Source organism: Coregonus clupeaformis, unplaced genomic scaffold, assembly GCF_020615455.1.
Source record: "Coregonus clupeaformis isolate EN_2021a unplaced genomic scaffold, ASM2061545v1 scaf2344, whole genome shotgun sequence".
NCBI classification, from domain to species: Eukaryota; Metazoa; Chordata; class Actinopteri; order Salmoniformes; family Salmonidae; genus Coregonus; species Coregonus clupeaformis.
The window spans coordinates 30,526-54,425 of record NW_025535798.1 but is presented as its reverse complement, the minus strand read 5'-3'; the positions used below and the strand labels follow the sequence as shown (position 1 = coordinate 54,425).

The following is a 23,900-nucleotide window of genomic DNA, read 5'->3' as shown; positions in this document are numbered from 1 at the left end:
AAGTCAGTCTCGTCAATTCGGCGAAGTAAAAGTGACGTGCAGCAATGGGCATTGAAACGTTTTTTTTTCCGAGTACCAAGTTGCACTGAAGTCGAAAGTCGGAGAGTTCCCAGTTGTTTTCAACGCAGTATTAGGTTGAGAAAGATTTGTGGTGACACAGCTCAGAAAGGTGGTCAACTGTTTTGCTCACTTCAGGTGGATGGTCACTAGTTACCACAGACACAAAGTCAGAAGGCCCGCTTACGGGACCAATCATTAGGTTGCGGGCAACGCTGCATTCTCCAACTGGCATATCTCCAGTTCAAGTTTTGAGGACCAAATAACGAAATACATTCGGGAACAAGAATTGGCAACGTCACAAAAATTCAGAACATTAGGAAAATACTAAAGTCGTGGGCAAAAGGGTAAGTTGACGTTTTAATTTTTTAGATAACTAGTATTTAACTTTTGCTATTCTCATCTAACATGAGCTAGCTAGCAAGCATAAGGGTTTGCCAAACAGTGTGGCATGAGATACACTACATGACCAAAAGTATGTGGACACTTCCTTGTCGAACATCTCATTCCAAAATCATGGGCATTAATATGGAGTTGGTCCCCCCTTTGCTTCTATAACAGCATCCACTCTTCTGGGAAGGCTTTACACTAGATGTTGGAACATTGCTGCAGGGGACTTGCTTCCATTCAGCCACAAGAGCTTTAGTGAGGTCGGGCACTGATGTTGGGCGATCATGCCTGGCTCGCAGTCGCTGTTTCAATTCATCCCAAAGGTGTTCGATGGGGTTGAGGGCAGGGCTATGTGCAGGCCAGTCAAGTTCTTCCACACCGATCTCGACAAACCATTTCGGTATGGACCTCGCTTTGTGCACGGGGCACTGTCATGCTGAAACAGGAATGGGCCTTCCCCAAACTGTTGCCACAAAGCTGGAAGCACAGAATCATCTAGAATGTCATTATATGCTTTAGCGTTAAGATTTCCCTTCACTGGAACTAAGGGGCCTATCCCGAACCATGAAAAACAGTACGCCAAACCCAAATTTGTCCATCGGACTGCCAGATGGTTAAGCGTGATTCATCACTCCAGAGAACATGTTTCCACTGCTCCAGAGTCCAATGGCGGCGAGCTTTACACCACTCCAGCCGACGCTTGGCATTGCGCATGGTGATCTTAGGCTTGTGTGCAGCTGCTCGGCCATGGAAACCCATTTCATGAAGCTTGTGCTGACGTTGCTTCCAGAGGCAGTTTGGAACTCGGTAGTGAGTGTTGCAACCGAGGACAGACGATTTTTACGTGCTACTCGCTTCAGCACTCGGCGGTCCCGTTCTGTGAGCTTGTGTGGCCTACCACTTCACAATAACAGCACTCACAGTTGACTGCCGCAGCTTTAGCAGGGCAGACATTTGACGAACTGACTTGTTGGAAAGGTGGCATCCCATGACAGTGCCACGTTGACATGACAGTGCCAAGTCACTGATATCTTCAGTAAGGCCATTCTACTAAAAATGTTTGTCTATGGAGATTGCATGGCTGTGTGCTCGATTTTATACACCTGTCAGCAACGGGTGGGGCTGAAATAGCCAAATCCACTAATTTGAAGGCGTGTCCACATACTTTTGTGTGTGTGCATGTGTGTGTATGTATGTATGTATGTATGTACAGTTGAAGTCGGAAGTTTACATACACTTAGGTTGGAGTTATTAAAACTTGTTTTTCAACCACTCCACAAATGTCTTGTTAACAAACTGTAGTTTTGGCAAGTCGGTTAGGACATCTACTTTGTGCATGACACAAGTAATTTTTCCAACAATTGTTTACAGACAGATTATTTCACTTATAATTCACTGTATCACAATTCCAGTGGGTCAGAAGTTTACATACACTAAGTTGACTGTGCCTTTAAACAGCTTGGAACATTCCAGAAAATTATGTAATGGCTTTAGAAGCTTCTGATAGGCTAATTGACATAATTTTAGTCAATTGGAGGTGTACCTGTGGATGTATTTCAAGGCCTACCTTCAAACTCAGTGCCTCTGCTTGACATCATGGGAAAATCAAAAGAAATCAGCAAAGACCTCAGAAAATTGTAGTCCTCCACAAGTCTGGTTCATCCTTGGGAGCAATTTCCAAACGCCTGAAGGTACCACGTTCATCTGTACAAACAAAAGTACGCAAGTATAAACACCATGGGACCACGGAGCCGTCATACCGCTCAGGAAGGAGACGCGTTCTGTCTCTTAGAGATGAACGTACTTTGATGCGAAAAGTGCAAATCAATCCCAGAATAACAGCAAAGGACCTTGTGAAGATGCTGGAGGAAACAGGTACAAAAGTATCGATGTCCACAGTAAAACAAGTCCTATATCGACATAACCTGAAAGGCCGCTCAGCAAGGAAGAAGCCACTGCCCCAAAACCGCCATAAAAAAGCCACACTACGGTTTGCCACTGCACATGGGGACAAAGATCGTACTTTCTAGAGAAATGTCCTCTGGTCTGATGAAACAAAAATAGAACTGTTTGGCCATAATGAACATCGTCATGTTTGGAGGAAAAAGGGGGTACTTGCAAGCCGAAGAACACCATCCCAACCGTGAAGCATGGGGGTGGCAGCATCATGCTGTGGGGGTGCTTTGCTGCAGGAGGGACTGGTGCACTTCACAAAATAGATGGCATCATGAGGAAGGAAAATTATGTGGATATATTGAAGCAACATCTCAAGACATAAGTCAGGAAGTTAAAGCTTGGTCGCAAATGGGTCTTCCAAATGGACAATGACCCCAAGCATACTTCCAAAGTTGTGGCAAAATGGCTTAAGGACAACAAAGTCAAGGTATTGGAGTGGCCATCACAAAGCCCTGTCCTCAATCCTATAGAAAATGTGTGGGCAGAACTGAAAAAGCGTGTGCGAGCAAAGAGGCCTACAAACCTGACTCAGTTACACCAGCTCTGTCAGGAGGAATGGCCCAAAATTCACCCAACTTATTGTGGGAAGCTTGTGGAAGGCTACCGGAAACATTTGACCCAAGTTAAACAATTTAAAGGCAATGCTACCAAATACTAATTGAGTGTATGTAAACTTCTGACCCACTGGGAATGTGATGAAAGAAATAAAAGCTGAAATAAATCATTCTCTCTACTATTATTCTGACATTTCACATTCTTAAAATAAAGTGGTGATCCTAACTGACCTAAGACAGGGAATTTTTACTAGGATTAAATGTCAGGAATTGTGAAAAACTGAGTTTAAATGTATTTGGCTAAGGTGTATGTAAACTTCCCACTTAAACTGTATTCATGTTTAAGTTATTTTGATTATATTATTATTATTATTATCATTTATATTATACATCTTCAGTAAGGCCATTCTACTGCCAATGTTTGTCTATGGAGATTGCATGGCTGTGTGCTCGATTTTATACACCTGTCAGCAACGGGTGTGGCTGAAATAGCCAAATCCACTAATTTGAAGGGGTGTCCACATACTTTTGTGTGTGTGTGTGTGTGTGTGTGTATGTATGTATGTGTATGTATGTATGTATGTATGTATGTATGTATGTACAAAAAAGTATGTGTGTACCTTGTTGTCAGGGACGCTAGGGAAGAAGGGAGGAGGATAGCGTGTGATGGTTGTTCCACCAATGGAGGACCTTTTTGAGTAGTGTAACCTTTACTCCACCTAATTTTAACATTTTGTCAAAGAGTTCAACTTAATAAAAACATGTTTTCTCAACTCAAGATGTTAAATATGTAAAATGAATAAATTGCTATAGGTAGTGCCAAATAAAGTAACAGTGTTGAAGTTATCATCTTAAATCAGCCAAAAATCAGCCAATTTCTAAACTTGAAATTTCTGTGAAACTGTGTACGTTTTTACTTGTGAATTTTGAAAATAAAAATTACCACTTTACATTTAGAACGGTTGGTTTTATTATAGCTAATAAAATAAAATCAATGATGGATCACGGGATAAAAGAAATGCATGTCTCTCGTCTGCCCCTGCAAGTCGGTCAGCATACGCGTCATCACACTCATCTGATTGGAGGCTTTGTGGCTGTGGTAACTAGTGACGACACTTCAGGTGCGCTTGATTTAACTTAGCCGGTGCGCTGTTGCGCATCGCGAGCCACGGCCTCAATGATTGCTCTGCACACACAAACTTGCTAACTAACTAGCTAGCTAGCGCTGGTCGAACATTAGGTAAGCCAACTCTCTGAAGTTCAAAGACCTTCAAAGTTCCTTCACAGGTGGTGAAGTAATTAAATGTTGAGCTAAATAAAATAAAAATAGAGAGATTTCAGAGGTTTAAAAAAGGAACAGAAAGGAACAATAGAAACTGTTACTTTTTTGGGGGGTTTGAACCGGTTCAGAACTTAATTTTGCTGTTCTAAACAGTGGAACAGAACAAAATAAATTATGGTTCTGTTCAGAACGAAACAATTGGAAAATAATTTCAGTTCCAACCCCTGGTTGTTACATTTTAACTGACAAATGCTGTTATCAAGGTCATTTCACTTAGCAGGTGACGTCGTTGTGTGAACTCTGTGACAGTAAAAGTCTTGTCATTGTTTATGGTACTTCCAACAATGTTTAGAAATATTGACTGTTCTGTTATTTCTTATTGTAGCTGAGTGAGCTGTGACTTACATCTAAAATGAGTCTCTCTGGGGAGAGAGAGGAGGGGACCACTGCCTCTAAAATGAGTCTCTCTGGGGAGAGAGAGGAGGGGACCACTGCCTCTAAAATGAGTCTCTCTGGGGAGAGAGAGGAGGGGACCACTGCCTCTAAAATGAGTCTCTCTGGGGAGAGAGAGGAGGAGACCACTGCCTCTAAAATGAGTCTCTCTGGGGAGAGAGAGGAGGGGACCACTGCCTCTAAAATGAGTCTCTCTGGGGAGAGCGAGAAGAGAATCACTGCCTCTAAGAGGAAGTATTCTGAAACAGAGGAGGGGGCAGTGGCGGCTGGCCGATAGAGGGCGCTAGGGCGCCGCCCCTTAAATAAAATTATTTTTTTTTTTTTAATAAAAAAATAAAAATAATAATAATAATAATAAAAACATCAGTATGTCAATATTTGTGTGTTTGAAATATGGAATGCACACAGTAATATGTGTAAGATATGATAGAAAATAATATTCGCAACCTTTCCTCTGCCTGTCAAACGCCTCGTCAGCTCTGGGCGATACAGAAAGTGCCCCGAGGAGGCGGGTCTACGTAGCAGTTAAGCCAATTGCTAATTTAAGATATGAATGTATGACATAAAATGTAGCTAATCAGCGATTTTAATTCGAATCCAAGGAGGGCGATTATTTTATCGCCCCAAGCTCGCCCCTGATAAAATAAGGACCGGGCTCCAGTGGCGCCATTTTTACTAGACGACAATGGCTGAACGCAAACGTTACTCCTCCAAGACCCAACCCTAACTCGGTGAAATCTCTCCTCCAAGATCCGTTTGAGAGGAGAACTTTGTCAGAGAAAGTTCGGGTGAAAGAGCTGGGCCCAGATCAACCTGACCTCTCAATCAGACAGCAGGCTAGCGAGAAAGGGAAGCAGTATATGCGCGGCTTCTCCCGTAGCTGGTACACCAGGAAGGCTTGGCTAGCTGGGTGCACTGATGCTAATGCTTTATTTTGCTTTCCGTGCTTGCTTTTTTAAAACGACGGGGTCAGATTCAGCATGGACAGGTACCGGAGTGAGGGATATGAAGCACCTGTCAGAGAAGGTAAAGAAACATGAGAACACCAGGGCACACATGGACAACTCTGTAAAGCTAGCTGTATTAGGAAGGGTGAACATTGCTACGCAGCTGGATGACGGCCACAGGATTGCGGTGAGGAAACACAATGAGGAGGTGGATAAAAACAGGCACATTCTATCCAAAATTATCGATTGTGTGAAGTTCTGTGGGGCTTTTGAGTTGGCCTTGCGTGGGCACGAGGAGACTGACTCCTCGGACAACCCCGGCATTTTCCGGGGCTTAGTGGATTTTGTTGCCTCCCTCGACAGTGTGCTGGAGGAGCACCTGAAGACAGCTACCGTTACACAACACTGTGTACGAGTACAGGGATGACCTCCTAACGTGTTTCCAGACCATCAGAGACTCTGGGAACTTTGATGCCCCGACTGTCAGAGAGGCGGGGGGGCTTTGTGAGGATGCTCGAAGACGAGGCTTTCTGTTTTTTTCCTGGCACTGTTCCACAAGATCATGCCAAATGTGGACATGCTTTTCAGCCAGCTGCAGAAGAGGAACATCGACCCTGTCTTCATTAAAGCACTTGTCCAGAGGTTCACAGAAAGCATGCTAACAATCAGGTAAATAACTATATATACTATTGGCTGATAAAGATGCTGTTAGAAAGATGAATAGTTCACTTACAACAGTTTAAAAGCCTAAATGTGTCTGGTCATCAAAGTGAGTGATTATCATAGAGCCGTCACAATTATATTTGTTTTAGTATTTTAAAAGGAAAGAGAAGACATTTACATTACATTTTAGTCATTTAGCAGACGCTCTTATCCAGAGCGACTTACAGTTAAGAGTGCATACATTTTTTTCATACTGGCCCCCGTGGGAAACGAACCCACAACCCTGGCGTTGCAAGCGCCATGCTCTACCAACTGAGCTACACGGGACCACATTAGTTTTGGCAAGATCTGAAAAAAGAAGTTGGTGGAGTGCAACCCTCAAACATTGAAGAATTACAGCAGTTTGCTGCTGAAGAATGGGCCAAATTGCCAGCAGAAAAGGTGCAGCAAGCTCATTGATGTCTACAATAAGCATATGTTGGCAGCTATCTTGGCCAAAAGCTGTGCAACCAAGTACTAGCTCCAGGGTGCCAATAATTTAGTCCATGACATTTGTCTATATTTTCTAAATTACAATTGTAAACTTAAGTTTACAGAAATATAATTAAAGGTGTGGAGACCCATTTTTTTCCTCTCAAATTTCAACTGATTTTAGAAGAAATAGGGAATTATTTAAGAAAAGCCCAAGGGTGCCAATATATTTGGACACAACTGTATGCCTTCAGTCTAATTGGAATGTATGGCAGTAGAGTTGTTTGTATTTCTCCCTAACCAAAATGGCTGCCATTAGGATACCATTCAGGATTTTTTTCACCTGTGTTACCACGACAATCACGCCAAATGAGCATTGCATTTGTGTGCTCCTTCAGTGTGAATGCGCAAATTTGATATGGGTCACATGTAAAACTGATACATAATTGATACAGATTTACGGTATGTTGCCTATATATTACTATATACCGGTATTGATGCACAGACCAGTTTGGGTTTTTACTTTACCTTCTATAACGGTATTTCAATGTTTGGTTTGTTAAATGTGGTAATGCCACTCCGCCATGTGTAACGTCCGTTTTTCTAGTTTACTCCGCAATTTGGGTCGTCTCTCTCCCTCTCTCACCAAGTACCACCCCGTCACACAAGGAGCGCAGTTGTTGTTACTCGACCACGAGAACAAGTGTTTGTCCAAAAAGACACAATCAGACGTTGATAATAATGCAGGAAAGTACTACACAGTTTGTAATAATTATTCAGGTGTCCACCAGGTCAATTTCTAGAAGAGGCCTAGTTGTTATTGAAGATTAACTTTATTGCTAAGTGCACAGCAGAACAAAATTATGTTGCATCCCTCTCACAAATGTAATAGAAAAAGGCTTTAAAACGTAATAACATCAGTTAATTATGTACATCACAGGTTAAAAGCAGTTACTAGACATAGTTTGTGTGTATATACACACTATCTGTCTGTCTGTCTGTCTGTCTATATATATATATATATATATATATATATATATATATATATATATATATATATATATATATATATATATATATATATATATATATATATATATATATATATATATATATATATATAAAAAAGTCACTGGTTGTGTGTTGAGGGGGAATTACAGTGAGCTAAGAAGTCTGATTGCAAGTTATCAAATTAAACTTTATTTTTTGGACCCAGGGCCTCAATTCCCTCTTTGTGTGGGGACAGCGCATCTGACGAGCAGCAACAGCCCATCAAGCGACGGAGGATGCTGGGACCAGGAGAACAACAGAGGTTGGCTATAGAGGTAAGTTGTGATGTAATTGTCAGTGTTTCCCCATAGAACTTTTTTTCAGGCCTGGTAGTATGTAGCCAAAACCCTGAACAATCAGCACCTTGGTAATCATATACTTGAGTTGGACATAGGCATGTGTCAGTCAGGATCACTTGCATCAAAATAGCTTAATTGCAAATTAAAGCTGATGATGTATCTTTTACAGGTATGTGATACCATCCTGAGTCATGCCAAAGAGAGGTTCTCCTTCACCCAGCACCTCATCAGCGCAACACTATTGCACGGAGAGTTGTTCCCACAACACAGTGTGAAGTTCCCCGATACAGCGCTTGAAACAACCGTGGAGGCGTACCCCATGTTGAACAAGGCCAAGCTCAAAACCGAACTGTCCCTCATCTATGAGAACAGTGAGTTCAAGGCTTGTAGTGGTGCAGTGCCCCTGTACCAGTTCTTCATGGAGAACAACCTTCAGAGCACTTTCACAGAGACTGCCAGCCTCCTCAAGATCCTCATCACCACACCCATGACAACTGCTGAGTCAGAAAGGTGCTTCTCTACACTGAAAAGGATCAAGACCTTCCTGAGAAACAGCATGACACAGGATCGCCTGAACGCTCTGGCCATGCTCTCCATGGAGAAGAAACTTGTCAGGGACATTCCTGACTTTAATCAAAGGGTCATTGAGAGGTTTGCCACTCAGAAGGACAGACGGGCAAAATTCCTGTACAAATAAGATGACAGACACACACACACAGAGCAGCTCTGGCCGCATGTTTCTTTGTATATAGTTGACCTTAGCATAAAAAATCCAGTTATATATGGTACTCTAGAAAGTCTTAATAGTGTCTTTGCTAATATTACTGTATATATGTTGTTTTGTATCAATTAATTGTTGCAGTTCTGGAGCACATTAACAATTAGTCACATTTAGTATGATCATAAAATACTGTATGCTATTCTTCCAGTCAAAGGTTTGAGTTCATCCACTTGATATCCATTTCTATATTATACATCCTTTTTATACAGTGTAAGATTTCCTATAAACTTTATAATAATTTCATGTTATTGTCCACTTTCCACTCTGTTCTGACAGCATGCCTGTTGCGTTGCCTGTTTACTACCAATGGTAAAAAGTTCACTTTAAATGCAAATGAAAGGCTTGGGTTTGTGTAATATGTTTTTGTGTAAGAATGCCTCAACTTTTTAATATTGGCATTAAATAATTACTGAATGTTTCACTGAGCACTGCTGTCCTGCAGTTTGTGTTAAAATATATCGCGATGGTTACAGGAAAAAAAAAAGTATGGCACAGCCCCACCGAGAATATTTTTCACCAGCCGCCACTGGGAGGGGGCCACTGCCTCTAAAAAGAGTCTGCCTCAAGACACCAGTTCTAAGAGGTAAGAGATCAATTGTAAATATATACAGTTATTTTAAAGATGTACAACTAATTTAAGAGAAGTGTTTCCAAGTTACATAACAGGTAGGTAGGGCTGTGGCGGTCATGAAATGTTGTCAGCCGGTGATTGTCAAGCAAATAACTGCCGGTCTCACGGTAATTGGCCGTTAATGAACATAAACACATTTAGCATCTCCTGGCTTCCACCCATAGCCTACAAGCCACTGGTGCAGACCTTTGGAACATCTACATTTTAAAAAGTCTAATAAATCCATGTAATATAGCCTACACCATCACAATAAATCCATTATTTATTTTAGACAGGTCTAAAGAAACATGATATGAAGAAAATGTAGTCTATATCAGAAGAACAGAATTGCATACTCTGAGTTGTCCTTATGTTAGGCCCTGATCTGGCTATGCCATATGGCTGTGGGCTACACTAGTTCATTTAGCAGACAAGATTTGCTTAGAATTCCATGGCATTATTTTATAGTATGAAGAATACAATTGAACATAGCTGAATAAAATAGAACATATATTTTCTCCAAACGATTTGAGGGAGTGCGCACATGCGGCTATTCTGTGTTGAGCGGTTAACAAAGAAACAGGTACTCCTATATGCTTAATGTAGAGTTATTTATCTACTTTAGTTGTGATACAAACGTTGGGCCATATGTTTTGATTTTTAATAAATTCTAAGGCTGCATGATGTGACTCTCTAATGATGATTTGAAAAAAGTATCATGAAATGCATGAGCTCTGCTCTGTTTTTTTTGCGCAGGCTGTACACACTTCATCAGTCTCTCATTCACAATTTGACAAACACTTGATATTCCTAGAATTTCCTGGCTGCATCCCCATTGTGTGGCCGTAATGCACCCTAAACAAATCCATGCCTTTTGTGGCCAGTGGCCGTTGTGCCCTTGGCTGATTATAATAATTATAATTCCATTCTCCCGGCTGCGTGCAGAAGCACCTCTCACTCACATGGCCCTCCGTCATGTGATCCGGTCTTTCTCACAGGCTCAAGTGAAGACCGACACATCGGGGGACAGAACTGCGCATGTCCAATTCCGAGGCGCATATTGAAGATATTGGAAGAACTGTCCACAATTTATTTTCGTCAGCCAACAAGATGAGTAGGCCTAACGAACAGCAAAAGCACTAGCCTATGTCAATCTACTATCCCCATAGTACAAAAGTTGACCTGTTCTGTGCGAGAAATAAATATTCAAAAAAACGGTCTGGGATCGTTGTGGGATGCGATAGATCCCAAATTAATACAACCACTAGCATCAAAAAACCTGTTTTAAGCAATGAGCCTGACGCAACAGATGAGAACGTTTAGCTTAAAATGTTGAAAAGCTATTAGACTATTTATTCATTTCAGGGTACTAGGAGGTAACTAGCCCCCTGGGGTAACTTCTCCCCCCTTAATTCACATTAAGACCATAGGATGTCGCCAAAATATTTTTCCAACACTTTCCCTGGCTGCCACTGCTTTTGCTTAACAAAAAATTTCCTCTATGTCATCACAACTTTTGGAGATATTTCAACAAAACGATTTTGTGGTAAATTGATCACATTTTTTTAAATGGTAGAAGTTGGAGATGTATTCCAATGAAGTTAGATCTATATTTGTTTTTTAAATATACAAGTAGGTAAGCCTTAAGATTAAATAATCCACTTGTTTAGAGAGAAAAATGTAGATAATCTTTGAGTAAAGTAGTAATATGTTGGATAAGTGTGTTGGGGGCAACTCGCCCAGGGGGGCTAGTTACCCCTTTATGGTTATGAATGTGTTTCTACCTGTCATCTAGACATTGACTAGCCCAGTTAGTGCTAGTTTATGCTAACTTGCTAGCTAGCAACTTCACTAGCAGTAAATGCTAGGAGTGCTAGCTAGCAACCTTACTACCAGATCGTCTGAGGTAAAATACATTTAAAAAGAAAACGTAACTTGATTGCAATTGTAAATGTTTCCACTAGGGACTGATAGCTTTACAATTAATGTTACTTTATAACCTTTTAGCTATTTTTACATAGCATTTTATGTCATATAGCTAGATAGCTAGCTACGTTTTTAAGAGAGAGCTTTTCAATTGGCATCTATCCCCCCTGTTTTCAGTCACAGGTGGGGACTGGATTAGATGTGAGCAGTGAAGGAGGTGGGCTCATGAGTTGTGTTCCAATTTTACTGCGGATAGTTTTATTTGTGACCTATGTACAAATTAAAAATCGTGCAATAGCAGAGCATAAGCGAGTTGACACATCAATGTTACACTGACTTTAAGTTATTGTTATTAAATGTTATATTCCAATGTTATTAGTTATATTCCATTCCAATATTATATTCCAATGAATTTTTTTTTTTTTTATGAGTTAAAAACAACTATTGAAAACCTTTTGCTCCTGAATGTACTTTTAAAGACTGCTGGGATTTAAAATCTTGCATTATTCAAATCATATTTAGTTATAATTGTACATAATGGATTGTTTGGAAAAAGGAACAACAAAGAAAATTAAAGGTGAGTTAAAAAGAGGGACTTTACATCAATCTCCCCAGGGCGGATATGAATGCTGACATGTTCAACACCATTTCCCCCCCATATTTTATTTAAATAATTAAAATAAGACAACTAGACTTAGCTTTGAAGTGTAACTTACTAAAGAATTTCTAAATAAAATGGATTAAATGGATTTTAACACACTTGTGTGATAATCGTCTACCCTCAGACCCCTTGACTTTTTCCACATTTTGTTACGTTACAGCCTTATTCTAAAATTGATTAAATTAGTTTTTCCCCCCTCATCAATCTACACACAATACCCCAAAATGACAAAGCAAAAAAACAGGTTTTTAGAAATTGTAGCAAATTTATAAAAAAAATATGCAAATATTCAGACCCTTTACTCAGTACTTTGTTGAAGCACCTTTGGCATATATTACAGCCTTGAGTCTTCTTGGGTATGACACTATTTTTTTATTTATTTTATTTATTTCACCTTTATTTAACCAGGTAAGCCAGTTGAGAACAAGTTCTCATTTACAACTGCGACCTGGCCAAGATAAAGCATAGCAGTGCGATTAAAAACAACAACACAGAGTTACATATGGGGTAAAAATACATAAAGTCAAAAAAAAATACAACAGAAAATATATATATACAGTGTGTGCAAATGTAGCAAGTTATGGAGGTAAGGCAATAAATAGGCTATAGTGCAAAATAATTACAATTAGTATTAACACTGGAATGCTAGATGTGCAAGAGATTATGTGCAAATAGAGATACTGGGGTGCAAAAGAGCAAAATAAATAACAATATAGGGATGAGGTAGTTGGGTGGGCTAATTTCAGATGGGCTGTGTACAGGTGCAGTGATCGGTAAGGTGCTCTGACAACTGATGCTTAAAGTTAGTGAGGGAGATAAGAGTCTCCAGCTTCAGAGATTTTTGCAATTTGTTCCAGTCATTGGCAGCAGAGAACTGGAAGGAATGGCGGCCAAAGGAGGTGTTGGCTTTGGGAATGACCAGTGAGATATACCTACTGGAGCGCAGACTACGGGTGGGTGCTGCTATGGTGACCAATGAGCTAAGATAAGGCAGGGATTTGCCTAGCAGTGATTTATAGATGGCCTGGAGCCAGTGGGTTTGGACGACGAACATGTAGTGAGGACCAGCCAACAAGAGCGTACAGGTCACAGTGGTGGGTAGTGTATGGGGCTTTGGAGACAAAACGGATGGCACTGTGATAGACTACATCCAATTTGCTGAGTAGAGTGTTGGAGGCTATTTTGTAAATGACATCGCCGAAGTCAAGGATCGGTAGGATAGTCAGTTTTACGAGGGCATGTTTGGCAGAATGAGTGAAGGAGGCTTTGTTGCAAAATAGGAAGCCGATTCTAGATTTAACTTTGGATTGGAGATTCTTAATGTGAGTCTGGAAGGAGAGTTTACAGTCTACGTAGATGTGGATCTGAGAGTCACCTGCAGCAAGAGCGACATCATTGATATACATGGAGAAAAGAGTCGGCCCAAGAATTGAACCCTGTGGCACCCACATAGAGACTGCCATAGGTCCAGACAACAGGCCCTCCGATTTGACACACTGTACTCTATCTGAGAAGTAGTTGGTGAACCAGGCGAGGCAGTCATTTGAGAAACCAAGGCTATTTAGTCTGCCGATAAGAATGCGGTGGTTGACAGAGTCGAAAGCCTTGGCCAGGTCGATGAAGACGGCTGCACAGTACTGTCTATTATCGATCGCGGTTATAATATCGTTTAGGACCTTGAGCGTGGCTGAAGTGCACCCATGACCAGCTCGGAAACCGGATTGCATAGCGGAGAAGGTACGGTGGGATTCGAAATGGTCGGTGATCTGTTTGTTAACTTGGCTTTCAAATACTTTCGAAAGGCAGGGCAGGATGGATATAGGTCTGTAACAGTTTGGATCTAGAGTGTCACCCCCTTTGAAGAGGGGGATGACCGCGGCAGCTTTCCAATCTCTGGGGATCTCAGACGTTACGAAAGAGAGGTTGAACAGACTAGTAATAGGGGTTGTGACAATTTCGGCGGCTAGTTTTAGAAAGAAAGGGTCCAGATTGTCTAGCCCAGCTGATTTGTAGGGGTCCAGATTTTGCAGCTCTTTCAGAACATCAGCTGTCTGAATTTGTGTGAAGGAGAAGCGGGGGGCATGGGCAAGTTGCAGCGGAGGGTGCAGAGTTGGTGGCCGGGGTAGTGGTAGCCAGGTGGAAAGCATGGCCAGCCGTAGCAAAATGCATGTTGAAATTCTCGATTATTGTAGATTTATCGGTGGTGATAGTGTTTCCTAGCCTCAGTGCAGTGGGCAGCTGGGAGGAAGTGCTCTTATTCTCCATGGACTTTACAGTGTACCAAAACTTTTTGGAGTTAGTGCTACAGGATGCACATTTCTGTTTGAAAAAGTTAGCCTTTGCTTTCCTGACTGCTTGTGTATATTGGTTCCTAACTTCCCTGAAAAGTTGCATATCGCGGGGGCTATTTGATGCTAATGCAGTACGCCACAGGATGTTTTTGTGCTGGTCAAGGGCAGTCAAGTCTGAGGAGAACCAGGGGCTATATCTGTTCTTAGTTCTGTATTTTTTGAATGGGGCATGTTTATTTAAGATTGAGAGGAAATTACTTTTAAAGAACAACCAGGCATCCTCTACTGACGGAATGAGATCTATATCCATCCAGGATACCTGGGCCAGGTCAATTAGGAAGGCCTGCTCGCTAAAGTGTTTTAGGGAGCGTTTGACAGTGATGAGGGGTGGTCGTTTGACCGCGGACCCGTTACGGACGCAGGCAATAAGGCAGTGATCGCTGAGATCCTGGTTGAAGACAGCGGAGGTGTATTTAGAGGGTAAGTTAGTCAGGATGATATCTATGAGGGTACCCATGGTTACGGATTTAGGGTTGTACCTGGTAGGTTCGTTGATAATTTGCGTGAGATTGAGGGCATCTAGTTTGGATTGTAGGATGGCCGGGGTATTAAGCATATCCCAATTTAGGTCACCAAGCAGTACGAACTCTGAGGATAAATGGGGGGCGATCAATTCACATATGGTGTCCAGGGCACAGCTGGGGGGTGAGGGGGGTCTGTAGCAAGCAGCAACAGTGAGAGACTTATTTCTGCAAATACACCTGTATTTGGAGAGTTTCTCCCATTCTTCTCTGCAGATCCTCTCAATCTCTGTCAGGTTGAATGGGGAGCGTCGCTGCACAGGTATTTTCAGGTCTCTCCAGAGATGTTCTATCGGGTTCAATTCCTGGCTCTGGCTGGGCCACTCAAGGATATTCAGAGACTTGTCCCGAAGCCACTCCTGCATTGTCTTGGCTGTGTGCTTAGGGTAGTTGTCCTGTTGGAAAGTGAACCAGTCTGAGGTCCTGAGCACTCTGGAGCAGGTTTTCATCAAAGATCTCTCTGTACTTTGCTCCGTTCATCTTTCCCTCGATCCTAACTAGTCTCCCAGTCCCTGCTGCTGAAAAACTTCCCCACAGCATGATGCTCCCACCACCATGCTTCACTGTAGGGATGGTGCCAGGTTTCCTCCAGGCGTGACGCTTGGCAATCCGGCCAAAGAGTTCAATCTTGGTTTCATCAGACCAGAGAATCTTGTTTCTCATGGTCTGAGAGTCCTTTGGTGCATTTTGGCAAACGCCAAGCGGGCTGTCATGTGCCTTTTACTGAGGAGTGGCTTCCGTCCTGGCCACTCTACCATAAAAGCCTGATTGGTGGAGTGCTGCAAAGATGGTTGTCCTTCTGGAAGGTTCACCCATCTCCACAGAGGAACTCTGGAGCTCTGTCAGAGTGACCATCGGGTTCTTGGTCACCTCCCCTGACCGAGGCCCTTTTCCCCCGATTGCTCAGTTTTGGCCAGGTGGCCAGCTCTAGGAAGAGTCTTGGTGGTTCCAAACTTCTTTCATTTAAGAATGATGGAGGCCACTGTGTTCTTGGAGACCTTCAATGCTGCAGAAATGTTTTGGTACCCTTCCCCAGATCTGTGCCTCGACACAATCCTGTCTCGGAGCTCTACGGACAATTCCTTCGACCTCATGGCTTGGTCTTTGTTGTGACATGATCTGTCAACTGTGGGACCTTATATAGGCAGGTGTGTGCCTTTCCAAATCATGTCCAATCAATTTAATTTACCACAGGTGGACTCCAATCAAGTTGTAGAAACATCTCAAGGATGACCAATGGAAACAGGATGCACCTGAGCTCAATTTTTGAGTCTCTTAGCAAAGGGTCTGAATAGTTATGTAAATAAGGTATTTCTGTTTTTTATTTTTTATACATTTGCAAACATTTTCTAATAACCTGTTTTTGCTTTGTCATTATGGGGAATTGTGTAGATTGAGAAAAAATAAGAAGTATTTAATCAATTTTAGAATAATGCTGTAACATAACAAAATGTGGAAAAAGGGAAGGGGTCTGAATACTTTTCCGAATGCACTGTATACTAAATAATGTGTGAAATTCGTTTTGATTTAGAATGGACCATTATCATGCACCTGTCTCAAAGCAGCGGGGAAAAATACATGTCATCTATGCACTTAAATAAAATAGAATGGAGGACGCTTTTCACATGGTTAATTTTCATGCCAGCCAGGTAGGCTATACTCCCGTTGTAAAGAGAAGCAATGTGCTTAATATTAGGAAAAGTTGATAAATAAATATTGTAGGCCTAGCATATAGAAAGCTGATGGGATCCTCCTCTATTTAATAGAGGCCATCACTCTGTTGCAATTGCATAGCCTATAAGAAATTAGCGAAACATGAGTTCATGGGCTCTCATGAAGTGTTTGACTAGATTTTCGATAACATTTGCATTGATGTCAGAGTGATTAGAGGGACAATAGAGTGCTGAGTACCAGGCAGTTAGCAAGTTTGGTAGGCTACTAATGACCATCAGCAGCATCAGAGCTTGGAGAAGCCTAATTACCATGACTAAATGGTCACGTGGAATTCAACTACCGTCATGACTCATGACCCCCGGTGTGGCGTGTAATACGGTCACCGTAATAGCCCTGCGCATAGGCCTATATCATTAAGTCAAACGTTGAAAAAAATCTAATTGCAAACTGTAGCTTTAAAAGAAGGTAACCGCCCTCTTCCGCCCCCCTGGAAGCCTCTTCCCCAGAGCAAAGAATCTGTATCACAAGCTAGGTTGCTATCCAATTGGCAACACATTTTCATGTGAATATTCTAAAATCAGCATAAAAGGAATATATCCTCACGGTGGCGGTCGGCTTGGTCCTTCTGCCGACGAATGGCCCTCTGGAGATGGATATGGACGGCGTCCCAGACCTGTCCAGCCCTGCGGAACCACTCGTCGACAGCAGGCGCGTCGGTCTGGCTGGGTGTCCAAGGGGCCAGGGCCGGCTGGTACCCCAGGACGCACTGGAAGGGAGTGAGCCCTGTGGAGGAGTGAACGAGGGAGTTCTGGGCATATTCTGCCCAGGGAAGAAACCTTGCCCACTCACCCTGCCGGTCCTGACAGTGGCAACGAAGAAACCTCCCCAGCTCCTGGTTCATGCGCTCCACCTGCCCATTCGACTGAGGCCTATACCCGGAAGTGAGGCTGGCCGTGGCCCCGATCTTCTTCAGGAAAGCCTTCCACACTCGGGAGGGGAATTGGGGCCACGGTCCGAGACAATGTCCTCCGGAAGTCCATAATGCTGGAAGACCTGTTGGAACAGGACCTCAGCGACCTGGAGAGCAGAAGGAAGACCAGTTAGTGGCAAAAAAACGCATGATTTGGAGAAACAATCTACGACCACCATGACTGTGGTGAAGCCGTCCAGAACGTGGAAGGTCGGTGACAAAGTCTATGGACAGGTGTGACCAAGGTTGCTGAGGCACTGGAAGAGGAACTAGTTTGCCTGCCGGAGCGTTCCGAGGTGTCTTCGTTTGGGCACATACGGAACAGGAGTTGACATAGCGGGAGACATCAGAAGCCAAGGTGGGCCACCATTATTTTTGGGCTAGAGAATGCAGGGTGCGCGTAATACCAGAGTGCCCTGCCGTAAGGGGTGGTGTGCGCCCTGATCAGCAGGCGGTCACGGACACTGGTGGGTACATACACGCGACCCGGAGGGGCGTTGGCAGGCGCTGGGTCCTCCTGAGCCGCCAGGCGGATGTCTTCGTCCACATCCCAAAGCGACAGGAGCAACGATGAGAGACGAGGGCAGGATCCCCAGATCCTTCCTTTCTCCGGTATGGTGCATCCTGGAGAGTGCGTCGGCCTTCACATTCTGGGATCCTGGGCGGTAGGACAGAATGAATTGGAAGCGAGTGAGAAATTGGGCCCACCTGGGTTGACGAGAGTTCATCCGTTTTTCTGCCCGTATGTGCTCCAAATTCCGGTGGTCAGTAAGAATCCGGAATGGATGGACTGCGCCCTCCAGCCAGTGTCTCCATTCCTCCAGAGCGAGGACCACCGCCAACAGCTCCCCTGTCTCCAACTACATAGTTCCTCTCTGCGGGGCTAAGCTTTTTTAGAGAAAAAGGCACAGGGATACATTTTCTCTGGCTTACTGTGCCGCTGGGAGAGGACCGTACCCACGCCTTCCTCCGATGCGTCCACCTCCAGGATGAAAGGACGAGATGGATCTGGGTGTTTTAGGATGGGTGCTGTGGTGAACCTCTCCTTCAGCCTCTTGAAGGCAGCGTCAGCCTCAGGGTTCCAGGCCAGCTTCTGAGGCCCACCCTTCAGGAGAGAGGTGAGCGGGGTGGCTATGGAGCTGAAGGACCTGATGAAACGCCGGTAGAAATTAGCGAAGCCCAGGAAGCTCTGTAGGCCCTTGATGGTGGTGGGAACTGGCCATGACCTGACGGCGTCCGTCTTCACTCCTTCCATGAACACCCCCTGAGGACTGATCCGGTATCCCAGGAAGGAGATGGCCTGTTGGTGGAATTCACATTTCTCCCACTTCACCAACAGGCTGTGTTCCCAGAGGCGGAGTAGGACAGCTCGGGACGTCCCCTGACGTGCTCCTCGAACGTAGCCGAGTAGATCAGGATATCGTCGATGTACACCACCACCTGTCTACTCAGCATGTCCCGGAACACGTCATTGACGAAGGACAGGAACACAGAAGATGTGTTGCGAGGCCATAGGGCATGACGCAGTATTCATAGTGGCCTGAGGTAGTGCTGAATGCAGTCTTCCACTCGTCTCCTTCCCCGGATTCGGATCAGGTTGTAGGCACTCCTCAAGTCCAACTTGGTAAAGTACCGGGCCCCTCGTAGCTGCTCGATGGCCGACGGAACCAGAGGGAGGGGGTACCGGTACTTGATGGTGACTGCGTTCAGCCCCCTGTAGTCAATGCATGGTCTCAGTCTTCCATCTTTCTTGGCCACGAAGAAGAAGCTGGCGGAGGCAGGAGAGGTAGAGCGTCTGATGAACCCCTGTTTCAGGGTTTCCGCCACATACTTCTCCATGGCCTCAGTCTCTGCCATGGAAAGGGGGTAAATGCGACTCTTCAGGGGGTGTTGTCCCTCCAGCAGGTCAATGGCGCAGTCCCAGGGCCTGTGAGGAGGGAGACACGTAGCCTTTAATGAAGAGAAGACATCGGAGAGATCTGCGTACTGAGTATACGAAGAGGCAGGACGCAGATGCAGGAATTAACAAGGTCAAGGTTTACTGAACAATAAGCAAGAAAAATAAGAAAGATAGAGTACACGTACGGGAGTTGCAGCGAGGGGACAAGACTTTAAACTACCAATTGGATATCATGAAATTGGGGAGAAAAAAGGGGGTCAAAAGTAAAATCAATCATCCATAAGTTTAAGATAGATATATCTGCGTTTCAATCCACCGCATCCACGGTGGCAGAGCTAGGGTGTTTTGTCTCAGGGGACTCATCTGAAGTCAGTACCGTTGATCTGCCAACTTCTGTTTTGTAGCGTCCAAACCATTTTGGCTACAAACTCATCTGACCCCACGTTGGAAAGGGGAGATTCCCACACACACTATAGTGTCCTCCATTTTGCGACCTACGACCCCCAAGATAACCGGTACCGGTTGGAATAAAAGGAATGTAATGAAAGTAGTGTTGTGCCCCCCAAAAAAAACAAAAAGGGGTTAAATACTGTATGTGTAAAACACATTCCCCAAGCTGTCTTATATCTACTAGATATAGAACAGACATTTCCAAACCTTATCCCTTTATGATACATTTTTTTGACTGTCTTTTTGCCATTCATGAATGAGTTATTCAATGCTTTTCTATGGGCTTAGATTAGTAGTAGTGGTGTGTTTTGAATGTGTTCTGTTGGACCTACAGACAGTTAGATTAGTAGTAGTGGTGTGTTTTAATGTGTTCTGTTGGACCTACAGACAGTTAGATTAGTAGTATTGGTGTGTTTTAATGTGTTCTGTTGGACCTACAGACAGTTAGATTAGTAGTAGTGGTGTGTTTTAATGTGTTCTGTTGGACCTACAGCCAGTTAGATTAGTAGTAGTGGTGTGTTTTAATGTGTTCTGTTGGACCTACAGCCAGTTAGATTAGTAGTGGTGGTGTGTTTTAATGTGTTCTGTTGGACCTGCAGACAGTTAGATTAGTAGTAGTGGTGTGTTTTAATGTGTTCTGTTGGACCTACAGACAGTTAGATTAGTGGTGGTGGTGTGTTTTAATGTGTTCTGTTGGACCTACAGACAGTTAGATTAGTAGTAGTGGTGTGTTTTAATGTGTTCTGTTGGACCTACAGACAGTTAGATTAGTAGTAGTGGTGTGTTTTAATGTGTTCTGTTGGACCTACAGACAGTTAGATTAGTAGTAGTGGTGTGTTTTAATGTGTTCTGTTGGACCTACAGACAGTTAGATTAGTAGTAGTGGTGTGGTTTAATGTGTTCTGTTGGACCTACAGACAGTTAGATTAGTAGTAGTGGTGTGTTTTAATGTGTTCTGTTGGACCTACAGACAGTTAGATTAGTAGTGGTGGTGTGGTTTAATGTGTTCTGTTGGACCTACAGACAGTAACTCATGATACCGGGTGACTTCACATCTCTAAAGGCTTTCCCAAAGATAAGCAATGTCACCTGTAATGTCACCATCAGTGTTGACAGTGTGTTATGTCACATGTCCTCTCCGCACAGGCTACACAAACGCCTCACACCGCGCGGCTGCTGCCTCTCTAACCTGGTGGTCCCTGCACGCTCCACCCACGTGGAGTTCCAGGTCTCAGGCAGCCTCTGGAACTGCCGTTCTGCTGCCAACAAGGCAGAGTTCATCTCAGCCTATGCTACCTTCCAGTCCCTCGACTTCTTGGCGCTGACGGAAACATGGATTACCACTGAAAACACTGCTACTCCTACTGCTCTCTCCTCGTCTGACCATGTGTTCTCGCATACCCCGAGAGCATCTGGTCAGCGGGGTGGTGGCACAGGAATCCTCATCTCTCCAAACAAGTGGACATTCTCAATTTTTCCCCTGACCCATCTGTCTATCTCCTCATTTGAATTCCATGCTGTCACAGTCACTAGCCCATTTAAGCTTAATATCCTTGTCATCTATCGCCCTCCCAGGTTCCCTTGGAGAGTTCATCAATGAGCTTGATGCCTTGATAAATTCCTTTCCTGAGGATGGCTCACCCCTCACAGTTCTGGGGGATTTCAACCTCCCCTACGTCTACATTTGACTCATTTCTCTCTGCCTCCTTCTTTCCTCTCCTCTTTTGACCTCACCCTCTCACCGCCCCCCTACTCACAAGGCAGGCAATACGCTTGACCTCATCTTTACTAGATGCTGTTCTTCTACTAATCTCACTGCAACTCCCCTCCATGTCTCCGACCACTACTTTGTATCCTTTTTCTCTCTCGCTCTCCTCCAACACTACTCACTCTGCCCCTACACAGATGGTAATGCGCCGTCGCAACCTTCGCTCTCTCTCTCCCGCTACTCTCTCTTCTTCCATCCTATCATCTCTTCCCTCTGCTCAATCCTTCTCCCTCCAATCTCCTGATTCTGCCTCCTCAACCCTCCTCTCCTCCCTTTCTGCATCCTTTGACTCTCTATGTCCCCTATCCTCCCGGCCGGCGGTCCTCCCCTCCAGCTCTGTGGCTTATGACTCATTCCACGAGCTTACAGAACAGAGCTCCGGGCAGCTGAGCGGAAATGGAAGAAAACTAGACTCCCTGCGGACCTGGCATCTTTTCACTCCCTTTTCTTCATCTGTTTCTGCTGCTAAGGCCACTTTCTACCACTCTAAATTCCAAGCATCTGCCTCTAACCCTAGGAAGCTCTTTGCCACATTCTCCTCCCTGCTGAATCCTCCCCCCCCACCTCCTCCCTCTCTGTGGATGACTTCGTCAACCATTTTGAAAAGAAGGTTGACGACATCCGATCCTCGTTTGTTAAGTCAAATGACACTGCTGGTCCTGCTCACACTGCCCTACCCTATGCTTTGACTTCTTTCTCCCCTCTCTCTCCAGATAAAATCTTGCGACTTGTGACGGCAGGCCGCCCAACAACCTGCCCGCTTGACCCTATCCCCTCCTCCAGAACATCTCTGGTGACCTTCTCCCTTACCTCACCTCGCTGATCAACTCATCCTTGACCGCTGGCTATGTCCCTTCCATCTTCAAGAGAGCGAGAGTTGCACCCCCTTCTCAAAAAACCAACACTCGATCCCTCTGATGTCAACAACTACAGACCAGTATCCCTTCTTTCTTTTCTCTCCAAAACTATTGAGCGTGCTGTCTTTAGCCAACTCTCTTGCTATCTCTCTCAGAATGACCTTCTTGATCCAAACCAGTCAGGTTTCAAGACTGGTCATTCAACTGAGACTGCTCTTCTCTGTGTCACGGAGGCTCTCCGCACTGCTAAAGCTAACTCTCTCTCCTCTGCTCTTGTCCTTCTAGACCTGTCTGCTGCCTTTGATACTGTGAACCATCAGATCCTCCTCTCCACCCTCTCCGAGCTGGGCATCTCCGGCGCGGCTCACTCTTGGATTGCGTCCTACCTGACCGGTCGCTCCTACCAAGTGGCGTGGCGAGAAGCTGTCTCCGCACCACATGCTCTCACCACTGGTGTCCCCCAGGGCTCAGTTCTAGGCCCTCTCCTATTCTCCCTATACACCAAGTCACTTGGCTCTGTCATATCCTCACATGGCCTCTCCTATCATTGCTACGCTGACGACACACAACTAATCTTCTCCTTTCCCCCTTCTGATAACCAGGTGGCGAATCGCATCTCTGCATGTCTGGCAGACATATCAGTATGGATGACGGATCACCACCTCAAGCTGAACCTTGGCAAGACGGAGCTGCTCTTCCTCCCGGGGAAGGACTGCCTGTTCCATGATCTCGCCATCACGGTTGACAACTCCGTTGTGTCCTCCTCCCAGAGTGCGAAGAGCCTTGGCGTGACCCTGGACAACACCCTGTCGTTCTCCGCTAACATCAAGGCGGTGACCCGATCCTGTAGGTTCATGCTCTACAACATTCGGAGAGTACGACCCTGCCTTACACAGGAAGCGGCACAGGTCCTAATCCAGGCACTTGTCATCTCCCGTCTGGATTAGTGCAACTCGCTGTTGGCTGGGCTCCCTGCCTGTGCCATTAAACCCCTACAACTCATCCAGAATGCCGCAGCCCGTCTGGTGTTCAACCTTCCCAAGTTCTCTCACGTCACCCCGCTCCTCCGCACACTCCACTGGCTTCCAGTTGAAGCTCGCATCTGCTACAAGACCATGGTGCTTGCCTACGGAGCTGTGAGGGGAACGGCACCTCCGTACCTTCAGGCTCTGATCAGTCCCTACACCCAAACGAGGGCATTGCGTTCATCCACCTCTGGCCTGCTGGCTCCCCTACCTCTGCGGAAGCATAGTTCCCGCTCAGCCCAGTCAAAACTGTTCGCTGCTCTGGCACCCCAATGGTGGAACAA

The 23,900-nt window shown here is 44.6% G+C and overlaps 1 protein-coding gene across 1 annotated transcript in view; it reads left to right on the top strand.

Moving 5' to 3' along the window:
* The first annotated feature begins 4,823 nt into the window (after window positions 1–4,823).
* The window catches only part of LOC123488458 (NACHT, LRR and PYD domains-containing protein 1 homolog), a 23,672-nt gene continuing 4,595 nt past the window's right edge, over window positions 4,824–23,900 (top strand). The window contains exons 1-2 of the mRNA XM_045219391.1: window positions 4,824–4,945; window positions 9,437–9,486. Coding sequence (XP_045075326.1) covers window positions 4,832–4,945; window positions 9,437–9,486 — 164 coding nt within the window. The 5' untranslated portion in view covers window positions 4,824–4,831. The remainder of the gene's footprint in view (window positions 4,946–9,436; window positions 9,487–23,900) is intronic.